Here is a 27,658-nt window from a genome sequence, read left to right on the forward strand (position 1 = left end):
GGGTAGGTGGACTTTGTTTTACCCTATCTCTTGTCAAGTGCAGTAGTGAGAAGGGAGGGAAGTATAGAACAGGAGTTCAATTTGTAACTGATTGTGAACAGTCAATTGAGATAACTTATTACCTTTGGACCAGTTTGTGTCTCATACCTTTCATCATCATTTAGCATCTGGGGCCAACAGCAGTTCCGGCTTTGCTAGAAACCATTTCCACCAACTTACCTGAAAAAATTTGCCCTGATGCATAACTTTGTTCTGTTACTATAAAAACTCCATGAAAATTGTCGTCTCCAACTTTCAAAGGTTTGTGTTCATCCAGGCTCAGTTCACTTTTTTTCTCCTCTGTTCAGATTTTTCCCTAATGGCCCGAGTCAGGGTTAACAGAGCTACCCTTAAAGGCTTTCCCGGCTGTTAGAATATAACCTAAGTGTTTTTTCCATAACCACCTCAACTCTCCATTTATGACTTTTCATTCCCCTTATCCAGCCCTAACTTTCCAGCATGCCCTCCTCTCTCGGTGGGTCATTGCATCCCAGTCTCTGCTCTCTTCAGTCCTCACGTCTTGGTTCCAAGGTCATTTCTTTAGAGGCCTTCTCTGCAAACCTCAACCAAACTGTTCTTGTTTTCCCTTGGTTTCCTTCCCTACAATGCCGTTGTTCCTATTGATTCCTGTGTTTGCCTTTTCAGTTCGGCCACTTCTCTTGGGTGAGGGAAATCCGGGAGACTGAACCACTGGTTTGGCTAAGCATCAACCCAGACTCTGATAACAAAAAGCCTTGGGTCTCTAGCAACGCTAGGAAGAACCGGAATCGCGAGCGGAAGCTGTCGGCGCGCACAGAGGCCCCGCCCCTTCCTGTCGCTGCGGCCCGCAGCTGGCGGCGGGGCCGGGCGCCCGCTCAGCCCGCCCCCTCCCTGCCGCCCCGCCCGCGCCACCGCGCCGGCCGCTGTCAGAGGCGCGTTGTATGCTGAGCAGCTGTCGTCGCTGGCTGCTGCACGTCCTGGTCCCGAGCTTCCCGCCGCTAACCCGCGGACTGCGGTTCTTCCCTCTCCAACTCATGAAGCCGTTGGTCGTGTTCGTTTTGGGCGGGCCCGGTGCGGGCAAGGGGACCCAGTGCGCGCGCATTGTTGAGGTGAGGACGTGTGGGAGGGCGGCGGAGAGCTCCCGGGTTGAGCGGGCCGGGGCCAGAGGGAGCAGCCGCGCTGGCGGCCGCGCCCCCCGCCGTGGGGAGCGGACTACGAGTCCCGACGGCCACCGCGCGCCCAGGCCGAGGGGCGTCGAGTCTGCGAGTGCGCGCCGCGGTGTCCGCTTTGTTTCCGCGCGCCCTTGCTTCCCCTCTGGGATCGGGGTCTTTTCTTCTCGCTACATCCCTGGCTGTCAGTCCTCGGCTAATCCGCCTTGTGGAACCTGACCCGGATCTTGTGGTAGTTAAAGTACCGGAGCCGTGAGAGCCCAGGCACTAACCTTTGGCCCAGCTGCCAACTCAACGCCTTTTCCTTGGACGAGTGAGTCACTCACTCTCACTGAACCTCAGTTGTCTAAGCAAATAAGAAACTCTGCTCTCCGAGAAAGTAAAGCACCACCCAACTATAAAATACTTTTATTTAAAATGAATGTTTACTTTAGGGCTGGAGAGATGGCTGAACGGGTTAGGGCGCCTGCCGCTAAGTTCCATCCCTGAGACCCACATAGAGAGAACCAGTCCCCCCTCCCCCCCGCGAGTTGTCCTCTGATGTTCACTCTCGAGCTGTGGCTAGAATGTTTGCCCACACAAATATCTGTATACAATGGAAGTTTTGACATAAGTTTACCAGTTCCATTCTTTTAGTATTTGAGGTCAGGGATGGCATGTACAAGGAGAGAGGCAGACTTCTAATTCAAGCAGGTATGGGTACACACCCCGATTTTCTAACCCCTCTGAGCTGTTATGATGTGGTGAGGAAGGCTTAACGGACTGTCTTGGGCAGTGTTTTAAAGGAAACAAGACAATCAGAAAGAAAAGGCAATCAGAGTTGGGGTAAAACATCCAACTTTCACCATTGAATTGAGTGCTTGGTAAAAAGTTTTGACCCAGAACTTGATAAATAATTTCTTTTCCTATAGGCTGTGGCCTATATTTGCTTTGGATGTTTTCCACATTCATACATTCAACTCCTGTCCTATATTCTATTATCTAAAGAACACCCACAATATATAAAATAATGTGTTCTTAAAGTTAAATGTTTTACAGTTGTATTTAGAATGACAGATGACTTTTGAAAACCAGTTAATCACAAAGAACGTATAATTTTTCTCCTTATTTTTACTTCTGTTTGTTTTACCTTTTAAAAAGCCAAATGCCAGGCTGGAGAGATGGCTCAGTGGTTAAGAGCGCTGACTGCTCTTCCTGAGGTTCTGAGTTCAATTCCCAGTAACCACATGATGGCTCACAACTGTCTGTAATGGGATCCGATGTCCTCTTCTGGTGTATCTGAAGACAACTATAGTGTACTCAATATATGAAATAAATCTTTAAAAAAAAAAAGCCAAATGCCAAGTGGATGGTTTCAGGTTTATTTTATAAGTAAAATGATTAAAATATAGATAGCATGGTAAAGGAAGGAGTAGGGATTTAGAATAAAAACAGGTAAGCGCTTCAAGACCTGACTCTGGTATTGTTTTTTTCTAGCCCCAGAGAAGTTTCTTTTAGTTTAAGTTCCTTTGTAAGAAGGAAGAAAATAGAAATGTCTGTTTTGTATTTGTGACTGTTAAATGAGGTCGCACACCTGGCACATAGATGCAAATGTTTAAGCTTCCTGGTTTTATTTTATCAGTCATTTAATTTATTTTTGGAAAGACAGCAGGTTTATTTAATGTATTGTAAAGAACAGCAGGCTGGTATAAGATCACTATAAGATTACTATCTGAAACTGGTCATTTTTATTTTAAAGATGCAGTACTTTTTATTTTTAAGAGAGTACACTGTCGGGCTGGAGAGATGGCTCAGTGGTTAAGAGCACTGACTGCTCTTCCAGCCGTCCTGAGTTCAATTCCCAGCAACCACAGGGTGGCTCACAACCATCTGTAATGGGATCTGATGCCTTCTTCTGGCCTGTCTGAAGACAGGGACAGTATACTCATATGCATTAAATAAATAAATAAATAAATAAATAAATAAATAAACAAACAAATAAACAAACTTAAAAAAAAAGAGTACACTGTCCTACTCTTTACATACCAGAAGAGGGCATCTTATCCCATTACAGATGGTTGTGAGCCACCATGTGGTTGTGGTGAATTGAACTCAGGACCTCTGGAAGAGTAGTCAGTGAGTGTTCTTAACCTCTGAGCCAAACTCTGTAGCCCCTAAAGGTGCATTCATATTTGAGTGCACCCAAATACTTTCTGAATTTATCTCCTTAAATGTCTGTACTCAATCTAATAATACCTGTTACTCCACTGGATTAAAAATCTCTGTGGTCAGTGACTAGTATTTCTACTTTGTGAAGTAGTAGTTGATAATACTTGTTAATTATCAGAATCCATGATGTTTTGGGTTTTTTTTGAGATCTATTCTTTTACTTACTATTTAAGACTTTAGCAGTTATATGAACTTAAGCCGTGGGTTGTTGGTTCTGTTTTTGTTCATTTTTCTGGTTGCACTGACAGTGAAGCCCAGGGTCTCAAATGTGAAAGGCATGCACTCTGTGACAGAGCATCTCCCTTTGTTCTTTTTACTTTAAAATTCTTAATAAGTTGTCCCATCATTTACTCTGTAACTAAGGCAGGCCTTAAACTTGTGGTTCTTTTGGCACAATGTCATAAAAAGTTGTGATTCTAGGCCTGTCTCACCAGGCCATCTAGAATAGATTGTTTTGAACTGTTTGCTGTTGATTCCAGTTGCCATAAACATCCGTCGGATACTCTCCTGTTTCAGATGTATAATTTAACAATGACTGTTCTTCAGCTGCTTAAATAAACACTGGGATGTCTGGAGTCAGGTAAGTCAGGCATTTCCCAAACCCTTTGTGAGTCTGCATTTTGGCTCAATATTTCATTATGCAGGCAGGCAGCTGTGAGCATAATCCCCAAAGATGGCAAGTTTTAAAATTAATTTTTTCCTGTAGGGAAAATGTTATATAACTTAATGTTAAATTTGCCAACTGTCATCAAAGCAAATTTAGTTTACAGGGTACCTGAAATGTGGTTGATTACAGAATTGTTTCTTTGGAGAGAGCTTCAGGCTGCCAGAAGTTGTGTTGTGTTGTTTGTTTTGAGGTATGGTCTCCTTACCCTCACTCAGACTGGCCTCAAACTCTCTTTTCCTGCCTCAGTCTCCCAAGTGCTAGGACTGGAAGTGTATGCTACCATGTGCTGTCAGAAGTGCACCTTGGTTTCCGGGATACAGAACTGGAGGGTACTTGACCCTCAGGCTCTGGAGAATTGGAGTTAGGTAAGGGGTAGGGAAGCTGAAGTTTTCTGGAGTCACACTCTACTTTGGTAATTGCTCCATGGGGAGGGGAGGGCAGGTCAGATGGAGAGAGAGCCTTTTACTGTGTCTCCTCCTGGAGCAAGAAGTTTTGAGAGAGCTTTAGGAATTGACTTCACTCATTTATTTATAGTTGTCCTTTCAGTTTAATTTTATTTTCTAATTATTTCCAAATCTTTGTTCTTTTATACTATTTTCTAAGTCTCTAATACTTTTATTTCAACTAAGTTATTCAGTGAAATTATTATATAATGATGTTTTCCTAAGATTCAGAGGGATGTTGTATCATTTAAATTTCTTACTTAATATGTTGTGTGTGTATAAGTGTATGTGCACATACTACGGTACATGTGTAGAGGACAGCTTTGTGGAGTTGGTTCCCTCCTTTCACCTTTACGTGAGCTCAGGGATGGAAGTCAGGTCATCAGGCCTCACTTGTTCATTTTTAAAAATTAAGCTTTATATTTGTTTTGGTCAAAAATAAATTAGAGAACTGTGACCGAAAGTTACTTTTGAAAATAGCATCCCCAATTTTGTATGGGTTGGTTGGAAAGAATATTTAATTTCTTTTTCACACACTATGAACATTTTGTTTACATAAGTAGTGAGTAAAGCTTATGTTTATCATCTGTGTCATAACTTCCTTAAGAGCCTTCTTGAATGGATGACGCATACTATGGTTAGAAAAGTTTTGGATGAGATTGAATTTAGGCATGTAGAAGTCAGAACTTGATTTTTATTTATCTTTTTGTCTCTGTTGTTGAGCATTGTACCTAGCACACAGTAGGTACTTGGTGATTAAAAGTGATGGCAGAAGACATTAATATATCATGAAGCTGTATGCATTTTAAAAATTTGGTCTCTAGGGGGCACCCAAGTAGCTTTCTGGACTAACATGAATAAGACCTGTCTTTGAGATGTTTTTGTTTACTCCGAGTGAATGAATGGAAACTACACTGAGCAGAATTTTAAAAGCTTTTCATTTCAAAATCCAGAACTCATCACACACATTCATAAGGAGCTAAAGAAAAATCTGGTAGACCTTTAGTTTTACTCTAGTCCTTTAAGAGTTGGACTTTTTTTTTCTTGGTAGGATAGGGTTTAAAGGATGATTTTTTTAAAAAAAATTAAAAGCTATAAAGAGTCTATAAAAGAAATGGTTTACAAAACACTTGCCTTTGGGAGCTAGAGATGGCTTTGTTCTTAAGAGCACTTAGTTAGATTGGTAGCACCCACATGGCGCTCACTCCGCCTGTAACTTCAGTTCCAGGCTTTTGACTTTCACAGGCACCAGACTTTCACATGGCACACATACATACATGCAGGCAAAAACCCAGGCATGTTTAAAAAGGCAACAAAATTTGACTCTGTTGGAGAAACACTATTTAAGAGTGCTTGTTATAAGGTAAGGTTTTTTTGTTTTGTTTTAGTGGTAGTGGTTTTTTTGTTTGCTTTTGCTTTTTGTTTTGTTTCCTTTTTGGTTTTGGTTTTGGAGAAGGATTCTCTGGTAACAGTCCTGGCTGTCCTCGAACTGGCTTTGTAGACCAGTCTGGCCTCAAACTCACAGAGGTCGGCTTGCTTCTGCCTTCCAAGTTAACATAAGGTTTTTTATGTTCATTTTTTAGGAGAGGTGAGAAGAACTTCTACTATATTTTTCTATTTTAAATTGCAAAAGTACATGTCAGAGACAAGATCAGTTTCTTTCTTTCCATCTAGAGGTTACCATTATTTACTGCTTTCCTATCTGTATCTAAAAAAAACAAAGCAGACTTCCTGTTTTAATTTTATGTGTGTGATGAGTGTTTGCCTGCATGTACTGCATAAATGCCTGCTGCCTCTGAGGGCAGAAGAATGTGTAGCTCTCCTGGAACTAGAGTTATATACAGTTGTGAGCTGCCATGTGGGTACTGGAACCAAACTGCACTTCTCTACATAAGAGCAGCAAATGAGCCAAGCCATCGGCTGGAAATATTTAAAACCTTTACATCTAATAGGTTATTCACTTTCCCCCAAAACTAAATTAATCATGTTCATTTAGTCTTTTAGGGCTTTCTATATACTTGATAGATTTTTATTGTAGCTGCAGAGTATTCTGGGTATTGTCATAGCACAGTTGTACCATTTCACTTGATGGCTATTCAGAACAGTTTCTATGGGTATTTTTGCTGTTAATTGTGCTTCAGTGAGCTTTCTTGTAAATGTAACTTTGTGTATGGATATTTTGTTTATTGGATTCATAAAAGTGGATTGGTGCCTCATAGTATCTGCATTTTATTTTAATTGATAATTACTTACGATTACTTGGGAAAAAATTGAGTTTTCCAGAGGAACACAGCTATTAAGAGATGTAATTAAAACATGTAAAAGGGTTTATATTTGGAGAACTCTCTCACACTTTTAAATGCTGAGAGGCCATGAGAGGCCGTATGTAAACAGGAGAATCAAAGAAGCTGGTGGTACTTAGAATTCAAAGACCAGAGAACCTTAAGTTTTCTAGGAGAACAATTTTTCTATTTTTCCACCTTTTGTTATAAAAACTCTCATCAGATTGGATGGTGAGCTGAGGAGAGCTGTTCTAGTTTCCTGGATTTTTATAACATCTGGGAATCCTCTTGCTGTCCTGCCCTTCTCCCATTATTGACTATTCCCTTAAACTGTGAGCCCATGTAAACCCTCCTTTAAATTGCTTTTTGTCATATGTGGGCCTAGCAATGGGAAATTCACAATATCAGAGTTCATGGCCTTTGTGAATCTCAGACCAGGATTCCAAAATAACCTCCAGCTCCTCTGGGTTAAGGGAGCTAATAGTAATTTTTTTTCCAAGATGGGATTTTTTTTTATAGCTCTGGTTGTCCTGGAACTAGTTCTGTAGACTAGGCTGGCTTTGAGCTCAGAGAACTACTTGCCTCTACCTAGAGTGCTGGGACCAAAGGCCTGCCGGATCGTGTCTGGATCTAACAGTTAAAAAACCAAAACAAAACATTAAAATTAGTCTCTTCCTCAGTCCACCCTAAATTGTTCTTCTTTAATATCAGTTATTTCCACATCCTTATTCTCTTTGAAATCTTGATTTATTCCCTTTAGATTGAAGTTCCACGGACCATATTTGGTTAATCTAGATGTGTTCCAGTTCAAATGCTATTAAAACTGTGTTTGTGGAAGACCTCAAAGTCACACACAAGTACAGTCTAACAGTTGGTTTTGAATCGAAATCAGAGCATTTCTAAAAAATGACTTCAGGGTCTGGAGAGGTGGCTTAGCATTAAGAGTGCTGGCTGCTCTTACAGGGGACCTGGGATCAGTTCCCAGCACCCACAAGGTGACTCACAGCCATCTGTATGTAACCCCAGTTTCAAAGCATTGGATGCCCTCTGATGGGTACCAGGCACATACTTGGTGTACTTACAGGCAGCTGAAATAAAAGTAATTGTTTTTAAAAAGGAAAAATCATGCTAGGGAGGCTTTGCATGGGCACTCCTATCCCACCATGTATGTATGTGTGTGTGTGTGTGTGTGTGTGTGAGAGAGAGAGAGAGAGAGAGAGAGAGAGAACAAAAGTGAGCGCGTGCAGAGAGAGAGAGAGAGAGAGAGAGAGAGAGAGAGAGAGAGAGAGAGAGAGAGAGAGAGAACAAAAGTGAGCGCGTACAGAGGCTTGCTCTCTTGTTTTTATGCCATGTTCCAGGTCTTGTTACTTTTAAGCTAATACCTTAATTCAGTTGCTGCATGAGAGTGTATTTGCTGTAACATTTCAGTTGCTTTAACCTGTCAAATCAAGAATGTTTTTACAGACTAAACATGTGATAAGAGCATTTAGAAGTTAATAGAGAACAGGTGTAGCTGGAGAGACTCTGCTGACAGTTTTGTTCTGCTTGATGAAGAAAGTTAACAAAATATCAGTTGGATAAAGGAAAAAGCACTAGTTGTAACTTACTACTCTCACAAAGGTCCTGTGAAACATAGTCTCTGTGCCTGGTTTCTGTCAGTCTTTTTTAAAAGACCTGTAAGTTGGTTCCATTCATCTTTGGAGTATGCCACATACTAAGAAGTAGATATACTCATTTTTGGGTATGTGAAAGACTGCTTCCTGCCCACTTCCTGTTTGGAGCTTCCAGAATGTATTAGTCATTGGTGTTTGCTATTGGAAAGCACTTGTGTTTAAACACACAGTATAGTTACCTATATAGTTACATACTGTTTAGGTGGATCATAACATGAATTTCCATTTTCTTGGTGTCTACTGAGAGCATAGATGCACTTTATAAGTTTGGATCGTGTGATTGACTTAATGGTTAATTTAGGTTTTCAGATGGTCGAAGATTATCTTTGTTATTCATTTAGTGACTGTTGGGCAACACAAATAGAAATGGCAGTGTTTCTGAAGCAAATGAAACAAGCAAATGGCCAGAATCTGGCAGGATCAAGATGGTCAGATACACCTGGTTCTTTGTGTGGGGATGAAGTTTTCAAGTACATCCCTGTGTTACACATCCCTGTTGACTTTGAGTCCCCTTTTAAATGTACACCAGCAGATTTTGTGAGTCAAAGGTCATAGCAGGCCATGTATCCTTAATAAGTAGGCAGCATAAGTAAGAAATAAAACTTGCTATATTATGCCGTTGGGTTTGGGGGATCGCTATTCCATAACCTAGCCAAACTTGAGTAGTACATATACTCAGCCTGGCTGCTAGGAGGTGATCACCTTCTTTCAGACAGTTATTGCTTAACTGTACTAATACAGAGTATATGCTGGACTTACCTGTGCACTACAGGTGTGAGTACAACGCTAATGATAAGGATGCAATTCCTTGGAAAGGTAAGTTGTATAATGGAGTTCTAGAACAGTCCCTGAACTACTCTGAAGTTAATTTGCCCCAATTCCTTTTTTGTGACTAGGGAACTCATTGTTAGGTGCTAAAGCCATCATTAGCACTTATTCCAAAGGCGTCATCCAAGCACAGGAAGGATACAATCTTCATAAACTCTAATTTCGTATATGGAAGGTTTCCTCCTGGGATTTCTCTTTCAGTAAATATCCTTCCCTCCTTCCATCAACTCTCCCACTCAGACCTTACAGAAACTTGAAGGCTAAAACTACATGTCTGCATTCGTCACCAAGGTGTGTCAAGGTCTAATTACTAAGGCCCATTAAGGACTAATTTTCAGTGGGGCTCAGGAGACCTGGACCAAGTTTTCTCTGTATTAGGTAGGAAGTCAGCACATTTCAGTTTACCCTGGAACTGGAGTTGTGGAAATTGGGAGCTGTCATGTGGGTGGTGGGAATAGAACTGGGTCCTCCAGAAGAGCAGCCAATGTTCTTCATCACTGAGCCATCTCTCCAGCCTTGCACCTAAAGTTTTAAATTGTAAAACATAATCTCATCCTGTGGGCCCTTTTATTTTTATTTTTGTAATGTCCTTGGAAAGGAAGTTTTAATGACCAGGTAATAATGTATCTTGAATATTTACTCACAGTGTACTTTTTCATGCTTGTGATGCAGAGAATTAAAAACTTGGTAAGTTAGTCCAGGACTACAGAGACAATAACTGATAACTATATTGGAGTTGAGGACAGATAGAGAAGGGATAATAATAGAAAGAAAAGGAGAGGTAGCATAGGTTCTAGTTAGTTAGATCAGATTAGTTTGATGGGAGAAGGTGCCCATTTTCAGTGTGTAGCTGTGGTAGGAAAAGAAAATATTTTCTATGAGTTTGTCCCTTTTTATGGCATTTCCCTTGATGAACACTTCAATCAAGAACTTGTTGCTCTGCAGTCTAAAAGTAGACATAGTTATCCATATTCAACATTAGATCTTAGGCTGGATTAGGATTGATTGCTATTTAATCAAAAACATATATTCTTGGGCTGAACATGGTGGTACACATCTTTAATCCCAGCATTCTGGAAGCAAAGGCAGGTGAATCTCTGTGAGTTCAGTCCACCCTGATCTACATAGAGAGTTCCAGGATAGCCAGGGCTATAAAGTGAGGCCCCATCAAAACAAAATATATATTCCTAGATTGACTTTTAAAATGAGTATATATATTTATGAAGGTAAATTTTAAACCAAAATATAATATGCACAAATTCTCAAAAGCAAATGATTTTACTTATATTTTCTGGTAAGATAGGTTATTGAACTAAAAATGAAGGTGATTCTTTTCTATAAGCAGTATTTGATTATTTTGTTATTGAGAAAGGTTGCTTAGCAGAGCAGTTCTGATAGGTCATTTCAGAGCTTAAGATGGTGTGTGTATGTTGTCCACTATATCTATACACATGGTATTTTTCAAATGTTTTGTTTATAATTTTGAACTCTAATGTCTGGAGCCAGGCCTCATTGAATATGTTTCCTTTTAAACCTTTGGGTAATCTCATGAATTCTAAATTTGCATCTGTTTCTAGGATGTGAAACTGGACTGTTTTCTGTCTCGTCTATAACTCTTGACTCCATGCCCATGTGGTGTGTTGCTGTATTGTACTTTGGTTTCTCCTTTGTTTATGGGATGGATCACTTTTCAGAGAAAATTTTATCTAAACATTTGAGTTGATTTTTCGGTTTGGGGGAAGTTCATGGAGACTTTCCTCTAAAGCTGTTATTTTCTTTTAAGTTTTTTTTATTTTAAGTTTGTAAGTGTTTTTGTTACATATATACACGTGTGCCATGTGCATGCCTTGTGCCTGTGGACGTCCGAAGAGGATGTCAGATTCCCTGATACTGGAGTTAAAGAAAGTCCTGAGCCACCATGTGGGTACCTAGGATCTAAGCCTAGGTCCTCTCCCAGAGCAGACAGTGTTTCACTGCTGAGCCATCTCCAGCCCTTAAGCTGTCATTTCCTAAATGATCCCCTTTCACATTCGAAGCAAGTGTTGATGGTACAGGTTCAGTTTCCCTTTCTCTTGGAATCAGATTTGGGGAGATACAAGGTGGTTATAAGCGCTACCATTGGACAATAGTGAAGTGAGTTTATGGTCCTGTTAAAATTGTTAATCTTCAAAACCATTTATTTATTGCATATGGGTATATAGAAGTCAAAGGACAATTTGCGGGAGTTGGTTCTTTCCTTCTAGCTTGCTGTGGCTAGGGATGAATACAGGTCACCAGGCTTGGTAGAAAGTGACTCTTGAGCCATCTCACCAACCTAGAAATTGAATTGAGTCAAAAGATGTGCAAACTAAAACTTAGATTTACTGACAACTCCCGTCCCCTCCCCTCCTCTCCCCAACTTCCTGTGTAGCCCTGGCTATCCTGGAACTCACTCTGTAGACCAGGCTGACCTTAAACTAAGATCTCTACCTGCTTCTGCCTTCCAAGTGCTGAGATTAAAGGTGTGCACCATCACTGCCTGGCTGTAAAAATAGTTTCTTCTAAGCTGTTGCCTAGCCTTTGTTGTTGGTTTTGGTTCTTTTGGGTTTTTGGATTTTTTTCCTTATATTTTGAGATAGGTCTCACATTTTAGCCCAGTCTTACCTTGAACTACTAGGTAACACAGGCTAGTCTCAAACTAAAGATAGTCCTCCTGCCTCAGCCTCCTTGGGTCTAGGATTATAGTTATGAGCTGGCACATCAAACTCACTTTGCCTTTTTGAGACATAGTCTTGCTATGTAGCCCAAGCTGGCCTTAAACTTCAGATCTTTCTGCCTCAGTTTCCCTGGTAACTCCTTTATAGTTCTGAAGCCTTTCTCTGTTCAGAAGTTTTTATGTGATCAAATATAAACCCAAGTTATTTGACTTTGCTTAGCAACACCTGTCTATATCTCAGAATTCTTTTTCTTTAGTACTGCTTGCTTTTTGTTTTAGAGCTTTAAGTAACTGGACATTTGCCTGTGATGAGATAAGGATCTGATTTTTCTATGAATTGATACTCATTGAAATGGTGAACACATATCACTCATTTTCTTCACTGATTCGTAAGGGTTTTGTTTTGTTTTGGATCCAGGTCTCATATAGCCCAGAGTGACCTCAAACTCACTAGGAAGCTGAGTCTGATCCTCTTGGCTCTTCTCACGTCCCAAGTGCTAGGGTTACAGGGCGTGTCACTGCACCTGCTTCTTCACTGAGACATTTATTTTTAAAGGTTTATTTATTTAATATATGTGAGTACACTGCCACTGTCTTCAGACATACTACAGAAGAGGACATCAGATCCCATTACAGATGGTTGTGAGCCGCCCTGTGGTTGCTGGGATTGAACTCAGGGCATCTGGAAGAGCAGTCAGTGCTTTTAACCTCTGAGCCATCTCTCCAGTCCGTCTTCACTAAGTTTTAATGTTACTATCATTGAATTCCCATTTGGACTGTTTATATATTCTGTTTCAGAACTGCTTTGTTAGTGCCTGTTTTAAAATGTTTCGTTTATAGTTAGGCAAGTCCTCATTTGTAATTGTAAATATTATTTCCAATTTTGACTATTTATGCTTATTTCTTAGAAACTTGTCAATAAATTCATCAAGTATTTTTTGTTTGTTTTTTAAGCAAACAAACATGTTTGGTGTGTGGGTAGTTCAGTGGCAGAGCCCCTTGCCTACCATTTTCAGAAGCTTTGGGTTTGATCCCCAACACTACAAAATAAACAGACAAATTCCAATCATTTTCAATGTCTGTCTATCTATCTATCTATCTATCTATCTATCTATCTATCTATCTATCTATCTATCTATCTATCTATCTATCGGGTCTAACTGTAGCTCTCACTGGCCTGGAACTCACATTGATCCATCCCCTTTGCCTCCACCCAGTAGGAGGTATATTTTTAGACTAATGTGTAAAAACACAAATGTTTCAGTAGGAATCTTTCATAGGTTTCAATACTTTTTTACTATTCTCTGAAAATTTCATACATGTATACACTGTATCTGACTCCTTCCTTTCAGCTTCCTGAGGTATTCCCTGGGTATATCTTTCTCCCAGCTTTATGCCCCCTCTCTTTTCGTTTCTTCATATAATTCTTACACAGTGCATTTTAAGTTTATTCCTAAATTTGTTTTATCACTATTTTTATTACATTTTAAAATTTACATGTGTTTGTATATACTTGTGTGCAGAAATCAGAGGACCACTTGCTGGAGTTGATTTTTTTCTTCCACTAAATGGGTTCTAGGGATTGAACTTAGGTCCTGAGGCTTAGCAGCAAACACCTTTACTCTCTGGGCCATCTCACCTGTCACCTGTCTTTACTAGTGTGTGTGTGTGTGTGTGTGTGTGTGTGTGTGTGTGTGTGTGTGTGTGTCTGTGTGGTAGGAAGACAAGTATCCACGTATGAATCATAGACTGATTGTGGCGATCAAAGGATAACCTTTGGGATCAGTTGTCTCCTTGCACCATGGGCTTTGGGGATTGAATCCGGTTGTGCAGCGAATGCTTTAGACCTACTTACTGTCCCCCTCCCAAATGAATATTTCCTGACTAGTCACTGCTGGTTGATTTAAAAAAGAGTAAGCAGAAAATATGAACAAACAAGAGAAATAAATTCTTATTGTGTCTCATGTTTTTTGGGGTTTTTGTTTGTTTTTGTTGTTATGCACAGAAATATTTGTATTGCCAGTTTTTTGGAACCTCAGTATTTAAGGCTTTTTGCAGACTTTGGTAGACTTAGCTTTGGTTTTGGTTTTGGGCAGGGTCTCAATGTGTAGCCCAAGCTGTCTGGAATTCAGAGAATCCTCTTGCATTTGCCCCCCAAGTGCTGAATTAAAGATGTGTGCCACCATGCCCTGTGCAAGACTGTTTTCCAGGTGATTTCTTATTGAACCTGGGGCTTGCCATTTTGGCTAGACTGTGACTGCTCTCTGGTCCCCATGCTAGGATTGTAGATTGTGTATGGTTATGCCCCACTTTTATTTAAGTACTTGGATCCAAACTCAGGTCCTCTTGCTTGTAAGACAAGCACTTACTCACTGAGCCATCTCTCCAGACCCCCAAATAGTAAGGACTTTGAGGGCCAGAGAGGGCTTAGTAGGTAAAGTGCTTGCTAGCAAGACTAGCCAAAGTTGGATCCTTAGAATGTACATGGTACATGGTAGAAGAGAAGAGAACCAACTTTCACAAGTTGTCCTGTGACCTCCACAAGCGCCCACATACATCTACACAGGAATAATGAAGGAGTTTTTTGAGACAGGGTCTCTCTCTCTTTGTAGCCCAGATTGGCCTTGAACTCACAGAGGTTAGTTAGCACACTTCTGCCTTTCAAGTAAAGGGAAGTGCTACCATATCCAGCAAGAAGTGTTGGTTTTGTTTTTAGATGCTGAGTAATTTTATTTGCTCAACTGCTTTAAAGCTGTATGTGTAGCATATATTCCTGCTGTCTTCCTTCTGTGAGATTAAGGAGATTCATTTCACACAGCAGTCTAATGTCACTTTCTAAACTCTACATTAACAGAAAGAGGAGGCACTAGGCATTGGAATACTCCTGCTTTCACAGTCCTTGTATTGGTATAACATTTGTGTCTTGAACTCTGCTTTTTCTTCTTCTTTTCCCTTTTAGAGAGGGTTTTACTGAGCCAAGGTTTGTTTCAAACTCCTGATCCCTCCTGCTTCTGGTTCCTGGGTTCTGAGATTACAAGTCTATACCAACTCTCCTAATTTTTTTTTTAATTTTGATTTTTTTTATATAGGACCACATCTAATTTTTAAAGTTTTGTGTGTGGTTTTAGTATTAAGGGTTGAGCCCACAGCCTTTCACCTGCCAGGTGAAGTATTGTACCACTGAGGAATGTCCCAGATCCCAGCATTATCTAAAATTTGAAAGGAAGAAAAGGCAGTTGCTTAAAAAGTGAAATTTTTTTAAATGTGTGGTGGTTTAAATGACTGTGTCATCCATAATCTCTATATTTGAATGTCTTGTTCCTTGGTAGACTGTGAGGGAAGGATTGGGAGGTATGGTCTTGCTGGAGGAGGTGTATCACTGGGGCGGAGAGGAGTTTGAGGTTTCACTGTGGTTCAGGACATAAAGCCCTCAGCTACTGTTCCAGTGCCATGCCTCTCTGCTTCCTGTCTTGATTATGTACCGACCGTCTGAAACTTTAAAACAACCCCCAATTAAATGCTTTCTCTATAAGAATTGCCTTAGTCATGGTGTCTCTTCGCAGCAGTAAAACAGTGACTAAGCCTCAGTGGTTGGAGTAGATTAAATTGACATCTGCCTGCTTGTGCTAAAGAGTACTGCTTTGTTCTTACTGAGACCATGGTGACTTGTCATCCTCCAAATTGAACCGTCATGCTTGGTTCATAAGTGTTGCTTTACAACTCATTTTCTTTGGTTTCTTCTCTTCCTCTTCCTTCTCTCTGACTTCTTTTTCAAAACTCTTTCCTCCCTTTCTCCCTCCCCCACCTTTTTTTTCCACAGACAGGGTTTCTCTCTGTATCCCTGGCTATCCTGGAATTCATTCTGTAGACCCGTCTGGTTCAAACTGGGAAATCCTTGTTTTTGCCTCTGTCTCGATTAAAGGCGTGCACCTGGCTGTCGTCATTCTTTTTGAGACAGGGTCTTGCTGTGTGCCCTTGCCAGCCTCAAACATGGAATGGTTCTCCTGCCACTGCCTCCTGAGTGCTGAGACTGTAAGTGCCACTATACCCAATTATGTATTTTTTCTTTTTATTTTTTCTTACGTGTGTATCTGCACATACTCCTGCTCATGCAGCGATCCACACGTGGAGGTCAGAGCACAGCTTGTGGTAGTTGGTTCTCTTCTTCCACTTTGTGGATCCTGTGATCAAACTCAGGTCTTCAAGATTGGTGACAAATATCTTTACCCACTGAGCCATGTCATGAGCTGACCTTGTGTTTGTTTTGTTTTGTTTTGTTTTTTGAGACAGAGTTCCATATATCTTAGGCTGACCTCAAACTTGTTAGAAGCTGAGAATGACCTTGAACTTCTGATCCTCCTGCCTTCACCTCTAAGCACTGAGATTAGAAGCCTGTATCACTATACCTTTTTCACCCCTAAGACAGAGTTCTCTGTGCCATCCTAGCTGTCCTGGAACTTACTCTGTAGACCAGGCTGGTCTCAAACTCACAGAGATCCACTTATCTCTGCCTCCCCAGTGCTGGGATTAAAGGTGTGCACCACCACGTGCTTTAGTATGCCTTTTTAATGGCGTGTTGTATGTTAGATGTATGGACTTCACACATGGTAGAAAACACTCTGCCAACTTAGCTATTATACCCTAAAGTAATACCTGGCTTTTTTGCTTTTTAAAAATAAAATTTAATTGATTAAAAAACCCAGTTGTGTGGGCTGGAGATGGCTCAGTGGTTAAGAGCACTGACTGCTCTTCCAGAGGTCCTGAGTTCAATTCCCAGCAACCACATGGTGGCTCACAACCATCTGTAGTGAGGTCTGATGCCTTCTTCTGGTGTGTCTGAAGACAGCTACAGTGTACTTACATAATAAATAAATAAATAAATAAATAAATAAATAAATAAATAAATAAATATTTTTTTAAAAAGTTGTGTATATGGATGTCTTGCCTGCATGTTATGTCTGTGGACCGCATTCATGCAGTGCCTGTGGAGCCAGAAGAGGGATCCGACCTCCTGGAGCTGGAGTCAGACAGTTGCGAGTCTCCATCTTGGGCCAGGGATTGAGTCCAGGTCCTTTACGAGAGAAGCAAGTGCTTTTAACAACCAAGACATCTCTTCAGCTCTTTTCAACCTCTAGAAGAACAAAGATGAAATCTTAAAGCTTAGATAGATACCCTCACTATATTGGGCTTGGATATTAGTCACTAGAAAACTATCTTAGTTGAATAATACCTAATAATTGCTATTGTCCTTGTAGTTTATAGGATTTATAAGCTGCTGTGCTTATGAATATGAGAACCACTAGGCTTTACTTGCTAAAAAATAATGTGAGAAAAAATTGGCTAAGGCCAGAAATATCTATTTTTGCTTTCTTGAGATTTGCCATCACTCATCACTTAATAACAGCCCAGTTCCATGGTAACTAGTTTGTAAATGATGGTTACTTTTTTGATGTTGAAATTCTCTTAGAGCATGGCTTCAGTAAAATCCTTATGAAGAATGTAGTAGAAAAATGAACCTGGTTAAGAGATTGTAAAAATGGAATGTCAACGAGAAAGTGGGACATAGACCCAGGGTGTTGACATGGCTATGCTGAGATATACTCCTTTGACTTTGTCGGCAATGCCACTTGCTTCTCAGACAGACTGTAAAGTTGTCTTACATTGGTGGTGGCCGCAGTGCTTAAGCTTTCCTAGAAGTTGGCTCCCAGCACTCATGTTGTCAGTCTCGTAGCCACCTATAACTTCAGCTACAGAAGAACCAACACTCTTGTGACCTTTGCAGGCACAATACTCACATACACAGATCTACACTGTCATTCATATATATATACACACACATATATATATAAACATAAAATTAAAAAATAAACTCTAAAAAGTTGCTTTTACAGTACCGTTTATGTGTATATTATATGTCTATAGGTCCAATTTATAACTAGTTTTCTTTTTTTTCTGAAAGTGATCTAATCCCATTTTCTAATACATAATCTTGCTAGTTTGAGTCCTCTGATGTCAGGAAATGGTGAGTACCATAATGTAAATTACCTGCCAGGTTTCTGACTGTGTATGGTTCACATTGCAGGACCACAGAGCACTCTCTAGCGCATGTGCTGTCAGTAGAGCTGTTTGTCTCTGCATTGTCCAATATTAACTATATGCTGTAAGCACTTGGCCAGAGACGAGCATGCAGCAAGCAGAGCTTCCAAGCAAGAGCCAGCAGAAAAGGTGTGACAGGAAGCTGCCATCATTTGTGGACAGTAGTGGCAAATGCTTTTGAAAAGTGTACATAGTAAGTGGGAGAGTAGGTCACACTCATTTTTCATAAAGTCCTTTAGTACTCAACTTTCAGACATCTGCCTGTGCTCAGTGATGAAGCAGGCAATTTAGCAACCAGTGTGGAAGTGATTGAACAATTTTACATTTCTATTTTCTGTAAATAAATAGCAGGAGTTCTTTAAACAGATGGCAATTTTAACATTTCTGATAAATTCTCTTACTAGAAGCACTTACAGGGATGAGATAGAAACATGATGATGCTATGCTATGGTTTCTTTATTTTCTTTTTTTTTTTCTTTTTTTTTTTTGGAGCTGGGGAGTGAACCCAGGGCCTTGCGCTTGCTAGGCAAGCGCTCTACCACTGAGTTAAATCCCCAACCCGGTTTCTTTATTTTCATCCAAATTTATATCTAAGTTCAGGCAGCAAATAACCTTTTCAGAGTTTATTTCCTCTGCTGATAGCATTATTGCTACGTTACTATTTTATGAGCAGGAACAAATATAACCAGTCCTTTCAGGAGGTAGAATGGGGATGAAGATGCCGCAGAAAGCTCATTATAGTTTTGATCATTTGGAGCTTTCTAAAAAACTCAATTGAAGTACCTGGGGTTGGTTGGTTTGTTTGTTTTTAATGGCCTTAAAACTCAGAGTTCTCCTGCCCCAGCCCCTCGATACATACTACCACACTGGGTGAGAAACACTTGTTTTTTGTTTTTTTAAGATTTATTTATTTTATGTGTATGAGTACACTGTAGCTGTCTTCAGACACACCAGAAGAGGGCATCAGATCCCATTACAGATGGTTGTGAGCCACCATGTTGTTGCTGGGAATTGAACTCAGGACCTCTGGAAGAGCAGTCAGTGCTCTTAACCACTGAGCCATCGCTCCAGCCCCCCAGGAAACAGTTTTAAGAGTTGGGTAATGGTGTGGGCTGCCTCACACCTTAACCTTAAGTTATAAAGTATATATACAAGATAAAAATGCGTTGAAGGACTCTTAAGAATTTAGAGTGATGTATGTTGTATGAATATGTATTAAATATGAATATCCTAATATTTGAGAGTGGGTTGTGTCGTTCTTTTCATTAGTAGAAGTAGACATGTAAATTCATATGGGGAAGCTTTTCATGATTCAGGCTTTCCTTGAGACTGTGGTCTCCTTACTGCACTGAAGCAGTGGCAGTGCCTCCCTCCCTGTCTTCTGTGCCTTAGCGTAAGTGCAAGGCCATGTGCACCACTTATCTCAGAAGAGTGTATCAGCCAATGGCATTGTAGTCATTTTAATTTTTATAGATAGGTTTATGGTGTTAACTCTGTAATGTTTCTGTTCTGTCCTTGTCCTTATAGCAAGTGCCACTTTATGATGGAGATAGGCAGTTTTGTTCAAACACCATAAGAGTGCGCTTGCACAAACCCAAATGACATATGGGTCAGTTTAGACATACTGACTTTTTTGTTTTGAGTTTCGGATTTTTGGTAGATATTTTCATTCTTACATTTAAACTTGGATTGTGTTTGTGAAAAAGTACTGTGAGATGTCAGTGTTTTGACTAGTTAGATGAATGTTGAGGTACTTTCATTGTGCAAACGTGGTTATAAAAGGATAAGTCTGTTTACTAATAAGCAAACTGGAATATATAAAATCTCTTGAATTTTCTTTTAGTATTTATTTACCCTATAAGCAAAACTACTTTATTGTAGAAAATTATAATAGAAATTAACATAAATTTATGTATATTCCTGTCACTGGGTTGAATGAATGCTGATATTTCTATATGTTTTTTGTTCCAGAAATATGGCTACACACACCTTTCTGCAGGAGAGCTTCTTCGTGATGAAAGGAAGAATCCAGATTCACAGTATGGCGAACTTATTGAAAAGTACATTAAAGAAGGAAAGATTGTACCAGTTGAGATAACCATCAGTTTATTAAAGAGGGTAAGAAGCATAAACACCAACTTGTTCAAACTACCAGGGACATAAGAAGCTAAATTCAACTTCATTTGAATAATAAGAAACCAGACTATTAAATTTCTTGATTATGGAAGGTAGTGTGGTCTTTGAAAATGGCAGTGTAGGAAAGTGCTTTCACTGTGAAGAAATTGACAGTAGCCAGGATGCTCTGCCTTGGTCTAAGGCCAGCTAACGTACACATAGGTATATGTTGTTTTGTTTCTGAAACAGCCTCATGTATCCCAGGCTGGCCTGGAAGGGGTCTCCCTGCATCTGCCTCTTCGGATTCCAGGACCCATCCTTCCCAGCATGCGACAGTTCTCTCCCGCTGGGGTTACTCTCCCTTCCACTGCTCTGTCCTCCCTTCTCTGGAATGTGTTCTCTCCTGCTGTGACTCCCATTCACGCTTGTTCTCATCGTTTCTGTTTTAAAGTCTCTTTATTTTCCTCATGAATGCATTGCTATTTTCAATGTGAGATTGAAAATACACACACACACACACACACACACACACACACACACACACACACACTCACACTCACACACACACACACACACACACACACACACACACACACACACACACTCACTCACTCACACACACCCTACCTTGGTAGGTAGTGCTTTCCTGCAGGTCCCTAGGACTAATCCGTAACAGGTATTTTGACATAACAAAACTAGTGAAACAGAATTGCATTGTTAGGAAAAGGAAGCAGTAAATGGATCTCAATATTGAATCTTGGGTGTAACTGGAGACACGTGGGTTGTAGAATGACTCTTACACAGTCTGCCAAGGATTTAGACAGATTAAAGATTACATCTACTGTTCATATTACTCCCATATTCTGTATAAGTTCTAGCTTTGGAAAAAGATGATGAGATATGTTTTCGCACTATTTCTGAATGTGTCGCACTTGTGCTGTCTGTGTTCGGAGGTAGCCAGTGCCATTTAGGTATGATTAACTTGAGATTTTTATAATTTTATCTTATTTTGCTTTTGAGACAAGCTTTATATAGCTCTGGCTGTCCTGTAGCTCTCTGTGTAGACAAGGCCAGTCTCAGACTTAAAGATTTGTCTATCTCTGTCTCCTAGTTTTTTATTTTGGTATTGAGTCCTAATAGTGCTAACAAGTTGGCAGGTCTGGTAATACAGGCTTGGGAAGCTAAGGTCAGAGGAATCTTAGTCACGGCTGACCTGAGCTATGGCTGAGTTCAAGGCTAACCTGGAGAATTCAGTGGGATCCTGCTCAGTAAATAAATAAACAAACAAAAAGTAAAAAGACTGGGATGTTGCACAGTAATAGAGTGCTTTCCCAGCTTGCAGCTACTAGGTTTGAATTATGGTAAATTTGAGCCCCGATAGAAGGAGCGTGTTTTCAGCAGTGAGCAGTCGTGCACACACATAACCCTAGTTCTTCAAGTTGGAAACCAGACCATGTTACATAGTGAGTCCCTATCTGAAAAACAAAAAACCAGAACTGCTTCCTCCAATAGCACAGTGATTAGAGAGGGAGAGATGTGAGCGGCACGGATGTTACAGCAAAGCTCTGAGGTTAGCTTGTATGAGAAGGCATATGCGCTGTGCTGATGAGCTGTCACTGTCCTAGCATCTTAGTTCAGTAGACATGGTTGTGGCCCACTGGTAGGGATGCTAGGTGTCAGTGATACTCACAGTAAAGAAGACTACCTCTTGGCCAGGAAGCAAAAAGATAAAAGGGCCAGGATTTTGTGCAAGTGCACTCTTATGGTGTTTGAACAAAACTGCCTATCTCCATCATAAAGTGACACTTGCTATAAGGACAAGGACAGAACAGAAACATTACAGAGTTAACACCATAAAGCCTATCTATAAAAACTAAAATGACTACAATGCCATTGGGCGATATGCTCTTCTGAGATAAGTGGTGCACATGGCCTTGCACGTAAGCTAAGGCACAGAAGACAGGGAGGGAGGCACTGCCACTGCTTCTGTTTAGACATGTTGATCCCTAGTCATCCTTAGAAGTGTATTCCAGTGAGCAATGAGGCCACTGTCTTGAAGGTAGGCCCACCCCAGAGACCAAGCTTTTAACAAACACATGAATCTTCAGAGGACATTCAGTATGCACACTACAGGATATATTTCATAAGATATGGAAACTGCAGAAGTGGGGGAACAAGAAGAATAGGGGAACACATATCTACAGTCTCTCCAGGAAGCAGCCATGTCAAGAAGTTGGTCATTTCTGCCTAGGCTGTTTCCCTGTGTACCGTCCATGCTTGTGGCTTAGGGGAAAGTAGCAAATAGCCACCTGCCTGCTCTTCTGCCTAAGAAATTGTCTTTTAACTGGGCGTGGTGGTGCGTGCCTTTGATACGCAGAAGCATGGTGTACAGAGTGAGTTCCAGGACAGCTAGGACTACATAGAGAGAAAAATAAAGGGAAAGAAATTGCCCTTTGGTGATGCAGTATTGAGCCTAAGTCTTTCTGTTTTTAGGAAATGGACCAAACAATGGCTGCCAATGCTCAGAAGAATAAATTCTTGATTGATGGCTTTCCAAGAAATCAAGACAACCTTCAGGGTTGGAACAAGACCATGGATGGGAAAGCAGATGTATCTTTTGTTCTGTTTTTTGACTGTAATAATGAGGTAATGCACATACTCATCTGTCCTCATGGGCTTCCAGCTATAGGTGGTCAGCTGTTAGAGAAAAATAAGGATTTTTTCATTTATATATTCTGTTGGCAGCAGCATATATATCCAGTGAATGACTAGATTGGGTGGGCAGAACAGCATTACCTTGTTAATAGAATGTTGAGGGCTATCAGTATTGGTAGCTTTGTGACCCTAAGGCTTGCTTTATTTTCTATATAGAAGAAAAGTCAAGTTGGTTTTTTGTTTGTTTTGATAAACATCATATATAGTAATGTTAGGTTATGAAGCTGGAGTGCTGCTTAAGTGTGTGCTGCTCGGAATGGTGTGTTGTTTACTAGAAGGTACAGATCTGGAAAAGTGGAGAAGCCTACTATTGTGAGGAATTTGTTGTCCAAGAATAAAATGATTTGGAAAATAGCAAGAATAAATTCTCCATTCCTACCCCCAACAATTTTAATAGCAAACCCAGACATACCTTTGAATAAGTAAACAAATTTCTCAGAATCATTAATTAAAAAGCCTGACTGTGTTGGACAACCACCATGCTATAAATTGTATTCAATTGACGCCAGCAGCCTGAATCTGAAGTAGTGCCTTAAGGAAGTAGGCTGTTCTTAGGTTGAATTATAAATGTGCCTCTCCTAAAGGCTTGCCACGGCTTTTGAGTTGTTTTAAAATGGAGCTCTCTCCTCCCAACTCTTAAAAATATGTTTTCACTTATTCTTCAAAGTTAACTTTAGAATGTTACCACAGCTTTATAACTAAGGAATGTGTATTCACGATTAACAAGAGATGCTTTATTCAAATATGTTGACTCAAATATTTGGATATTTATGGAATTATTGTAAAGTAAGCAAAAATGGTACAAAGTTTGAGGCACATAATTCATCCCTAATGAGTTAATAATATGTCAGAGACGAAGCCATACCCACACAGATCTTCTTTTTATTGCCATTTGAAAAAAACACAGCAGGAAAAACTGAGTCATGAATGAATTCTTACTATGATCTGTACTTATTTAACCTAGTTTATATAAATTGTACCACATGTTTAAATTTAAAAAGATTTTGCATGTTGATTAATGACTTAGACACGTTCAGTTTAATGCAGAATGTTTTGTGGTTTTTTTTCTGTTTCAGTCTCTTCAAAATATTTTCTTTTCTGCTTATTTTTAAGCATAACTTTTTACTTCTGTCTCTTTAGATCTGTATTGACCGATGTCTTGAAAGGGGAAAAAGTAGTGGTAGGAGTGATGACAACAGAGAGAGCTTGGAAAAGAGGTACCTCAGCCTTACCACCCCATTCCTGGTGTGCACGTGCGAACGGGTTGTTCTGTTCTGTTCTATTTTGTTGAGAAAAAGAACATGTCATTCTCACATAGGCACAGTGTCTTGGGTAAAAAGAGAAAGCATCAGACTCTCTTGTCAACCTTTCTATAGTGTGCAAGAGGGAGGACAGTTAATCTACAACTGTGAAATAATTGTTTCTTTTGCAGAATTCAGACTTATCTTGAATCAACAAAACCAATTATTGACCTATATGAAGAAATGGGCAAAGTCAAGAAAATAGACGCTTCTAAGTCTGTTGATGAAGTAAGTGTATCTGCCTTGTCCTTGCAGCAAATAAAAAACGTGATCACTGGGGTAGGTATAAAGAAAAGATATTCTAAACGATAGGACTTAGCTTTTCAAGACGTTTGAGGCTAACTGTGAAACGTGCTTTTTTTTTTTAGTAAGACTAAAATGGGTTTTATAACATCAGACCTGTTTTTCACAAGAAGTGGGTGGTTTATTAATTCCAAACCTCTTTCCTCAAACAGGGAAAGATTGGTATTTTCAGTACAATGATTTGGATCTTGTTCATTGTTAAAATCTGTAGCACAACTGGCACGTCATAGCCAAGGGCCCCAGCTGGTCTCTCTTACAGAACACAGAGCTCCTGAGGTACAGGTTTCCCAGGATGCAGCTTTCTCTCTCTGTCTTGCTCAGAGCTCAGTGTCTGTCAGTCCCTGCCTGCAGATGCTCCTACTGCTTTCTAAGTTCATCTACTCTCCCTTTCCCCAATCCTCAGTCTCGTTTCTCTTGAAATCACTGGCCAAAGCAAGGCTCTGAGGAGGGCTCACTGAGCAAATCTGTCACCTGCAGATTTCTTGTTTTCTGCCTGTAGCAGGGAGTCGGTCGGTACATGAGAGAGAGCACTTGGCCATTTAGAGTCAGGATGACTCTGTCGTTGGAGTTTGTATTTTAGCAGACTGCTGGCAGCCCATCAAGAAGCACATTTAGTCCAAAAGCATTTTAATAAAATGGAAGGCAGAAGCTCACAGCTTTATGTGCTTTGTTTAACTTACTGATAGAGTGAAAGGAGTGGAAGAAATTATGATGTTTAAAATCAGTACAAGGGGGTTGGGGATTTAGCTCAGTGGTAGAGCGCTTGCCTAGCAAGCGCAAGGCCCTGGGTTCGGTCCCCAGCTCCTAAAAAAAGAAAAGAAAAAAAAAATAAAATCAGTACAAAATTGATGTTTTTGAACAGGAACTTAGCTGTACAATCTTTTATCTGTATTTCGTTTATTTTTAATTTGGGTGTTGGGACTTGAACCTAGGACCTCAAACATGCTACACTGTGTTTTAACAATATCTGCTTTTAAAATTGTCTTTCTCCCCGACAGGTTTTTGGTGACGTTATGAAGATTTTTGACAAAGAAGGCTAACTAACCCTGGGACATCTTTGAAATCATGCTTGAATATTGCTTTGATAGCTGCTATCACAGCCCCCTTTTAAGGCAGTTTTAAGATTACATCTCAATTAATGTCTAGAAATATATAGTAAGACAAATTATGTGTTTTTTAATTTGTGGTCACAGTGCACAGTGAATTCAGGTTTAAATCATTTTAGGTATTATGGTGCTCACAAAATGAAGAAGGGTATCAGCTAATTCTTGTCTGTGTTAAAAGACTATCCCCTTAATCCCTTTTATGTCTGTGCCTTCTGGGAGACAGTTTCTTTTTAGTATGCATGTGTATCCCTTTTGTAATTGCAGTGTGTTGGGATTTGGGATTTCCACTTCCTCTTACTGCACATTTAAAATTTCCAACCTGCTAAGTGAATTTGTGGACCAAATTTAAAGGAACTTTATGTGTAGCTGGTTCTTGCTCAAGGTGTTTAGTAAACAAACTCAGAAAATGGATTCCTAGCAATGTTCTATTTATCAGATGACTGACCATTTCCTGTCGAAAGTTAAAACGTAGAGATTGATTTACTACAGCTTGTGCAAAGGCTTTGTTCCAAGGTTTGAGTCGGGACAGGAGCTTCAGAGCCTGGCAGGATTGTCAGCTGTCTTCTGACATCATCTGTGGGGCAAGGGTCACAAGGAGTGACTTGTGTTCCTGTGCTCTGGGACACAGAGCTAGTCATCATTCAGCCGATGTTAGCATAGTTCCTAGAAGTAGACTCTTGACACGCATTCACTAGTTTATGCTAATTTGTTCTTGTTTTAATAATAATTTGTTCAAGGTTTTTTTTGTTTGTTTTGTTTCTTAGACTAAATACAGAGTTGGAATAAATTAGATAAAGCAATCTAATGGTTAAAATCCCATTTGTATTTTATTTTCTGGAATATGTTTTTCATGGTTACTTGTTTTAAAAGATTTTAAAAAATCATTGCACTTTGGTCAGAAAGATAATAAATATATCTTATAAATGTTTGATTCCCTTCCTGCTTGCTTTTTCAATAAAGTTTGAAAGTCCAAGTGATTTTCTTTCTCTAAAAAATTAAAAATTTGTTTTCTTTTTTTCTTTGGTCTTTATTTCCTATCCCTAAAACCGAGTGGTAACTAAGGTTCTTTATTAAACAATGTTTATGAATGTCTTGTCTGCATGTATGTTTGCATACCATGTGCATGCCCAGTGCCCACAAAAGTCAGAAGGTGCCAGAGCTCCTGCTGCTAGAGTTACAGAAAATTGTGAGTTGCCTTGTGGGTGCTTGGAACAACCCAGGTCCTGTGCAAGAGCTGCAAATGCTTCTCACCCTTGAGTGAGCTGTCTGTTCAGCCTGTGTCTAAGGTTCTTATAGATTTCTTTAAATGTTCCTCATTTCAGCACTTACACTGTTTAGTACATAGTGTTAAAGAGAACACAGACTTTATATAATTAAATTTTATATTTAAATTTATTGAGAGTAGTAACAAGTTAATGGACTTTTAAAAATAATACATTTCTGTGTGTCTTTCAAAACACTACTTGTCATTAAAAAACAAAGTATCCCTTCTACTGTAGTGTACTGAGCACACACTTATATTCAGTCTGTCTTGGTTCTTGGAAGATTATAGTGAATTTTTGTCTGGTATTTCAATTCAGTGGAGCAGAGGTTTTGTTTGTGGTTAATCAACACAGCTATGAAATGAAGTGAGGTTACAGACTTCCTGTTCATGCAAAGTGAAGAAATGCACCAGCTGGAAATGTAGATATTCTTGCTGATGACTGCAAGAACACCCTTCAGGTTTTTAGGGGACTAGGTGTCCTCAAATACCTCTCTGGCATTTGCAGACAAACAGCCCGCAGTAACTTCTAACTTACAAGTGACTTTGCCTTTTAAGAAGGATAATGTGTTAGCAGTATTGAGTTTTGGAGTTGATGAGATGCTTCTGACTTTGCTAGTTTAGTCGTTCTGTTTATCAAAGATGCAGTATTAAGAAGCTTTTGCAATTCTTGAAGGACTTTACTCTTGAGCCTTGCTATATCTTGCTATATCCATGTCTAGTCTTGGGTGTATATGATTATTGAGTAAATAATTCCAATAAAGGCTGTGCCGATCGA

General features: G+C 39.9%; 1 protein-coding gene across 1 annotated transcript; it reads left to right on the plus strand.

Moving 5' to 3' along the window:
* Positions 1 to 868: 868 nt before the first annotated feature.
* Positions 869 to 27,658, plus strand: Cmpk1 (cytidine/uridine monophosphate kinase 1). The gene is made up of 6 exons (XM_032900164.1): positions 869 to 1,127; positions 20,051 to 20,197; positions 22,688 to 22,840; positions 24,050 to 24,126; positions 24,342 to 24,438; positions 25,512 to 27,658. Exons 1-6 carry the CDS (start codon positions 960 to 962, stop codon positions 25,551 to 25,553), a joined length of 684 nt encoding a protein of 227 aa, XP_032756055.1. The 5' UTR covers positions 869 to 959; the 3' UTR covers positions 25,554 to 27,658.

Source organism: Rattus rattus, chromosome 1 (genome assembly GCF_011064425.1).
Source record: "Rattus rattus isolate New Zealand chromosome 1, Rrattus_CSIRO_v1, whole genome shotgun sequence".
In the NCBI taxonomy this organism is placed as follows: Eukaryota; Metazoa; Chordata; class Mammalia; order Rodentia; family Muridae; genus Rattus; species Rattus rattus.

Coding starts and splice junctions, on each gene's coding strand:
- Cmpk1 (XM_032900164.1), top strand. CDS start 960: ATGCTGAGCAGCTGTCGTCGCTGGCTGCTGCACGTCCTGGTCCCGAGC. Junction 20,198..22,687: donor CCATCAGTTTATTAAAGAGG/GTAAGAAGCATA, acceptor TTCTGTTTTTAG/GAAATGGACCAAACAATGGC. Junction 24,127..24,341: donor AGAGAGAGCTTGGAAAAGAG/GTACCTCAGCCT, acceptor TTTCTTTTGCAG/AATTCAGACTTATCTTGAAT.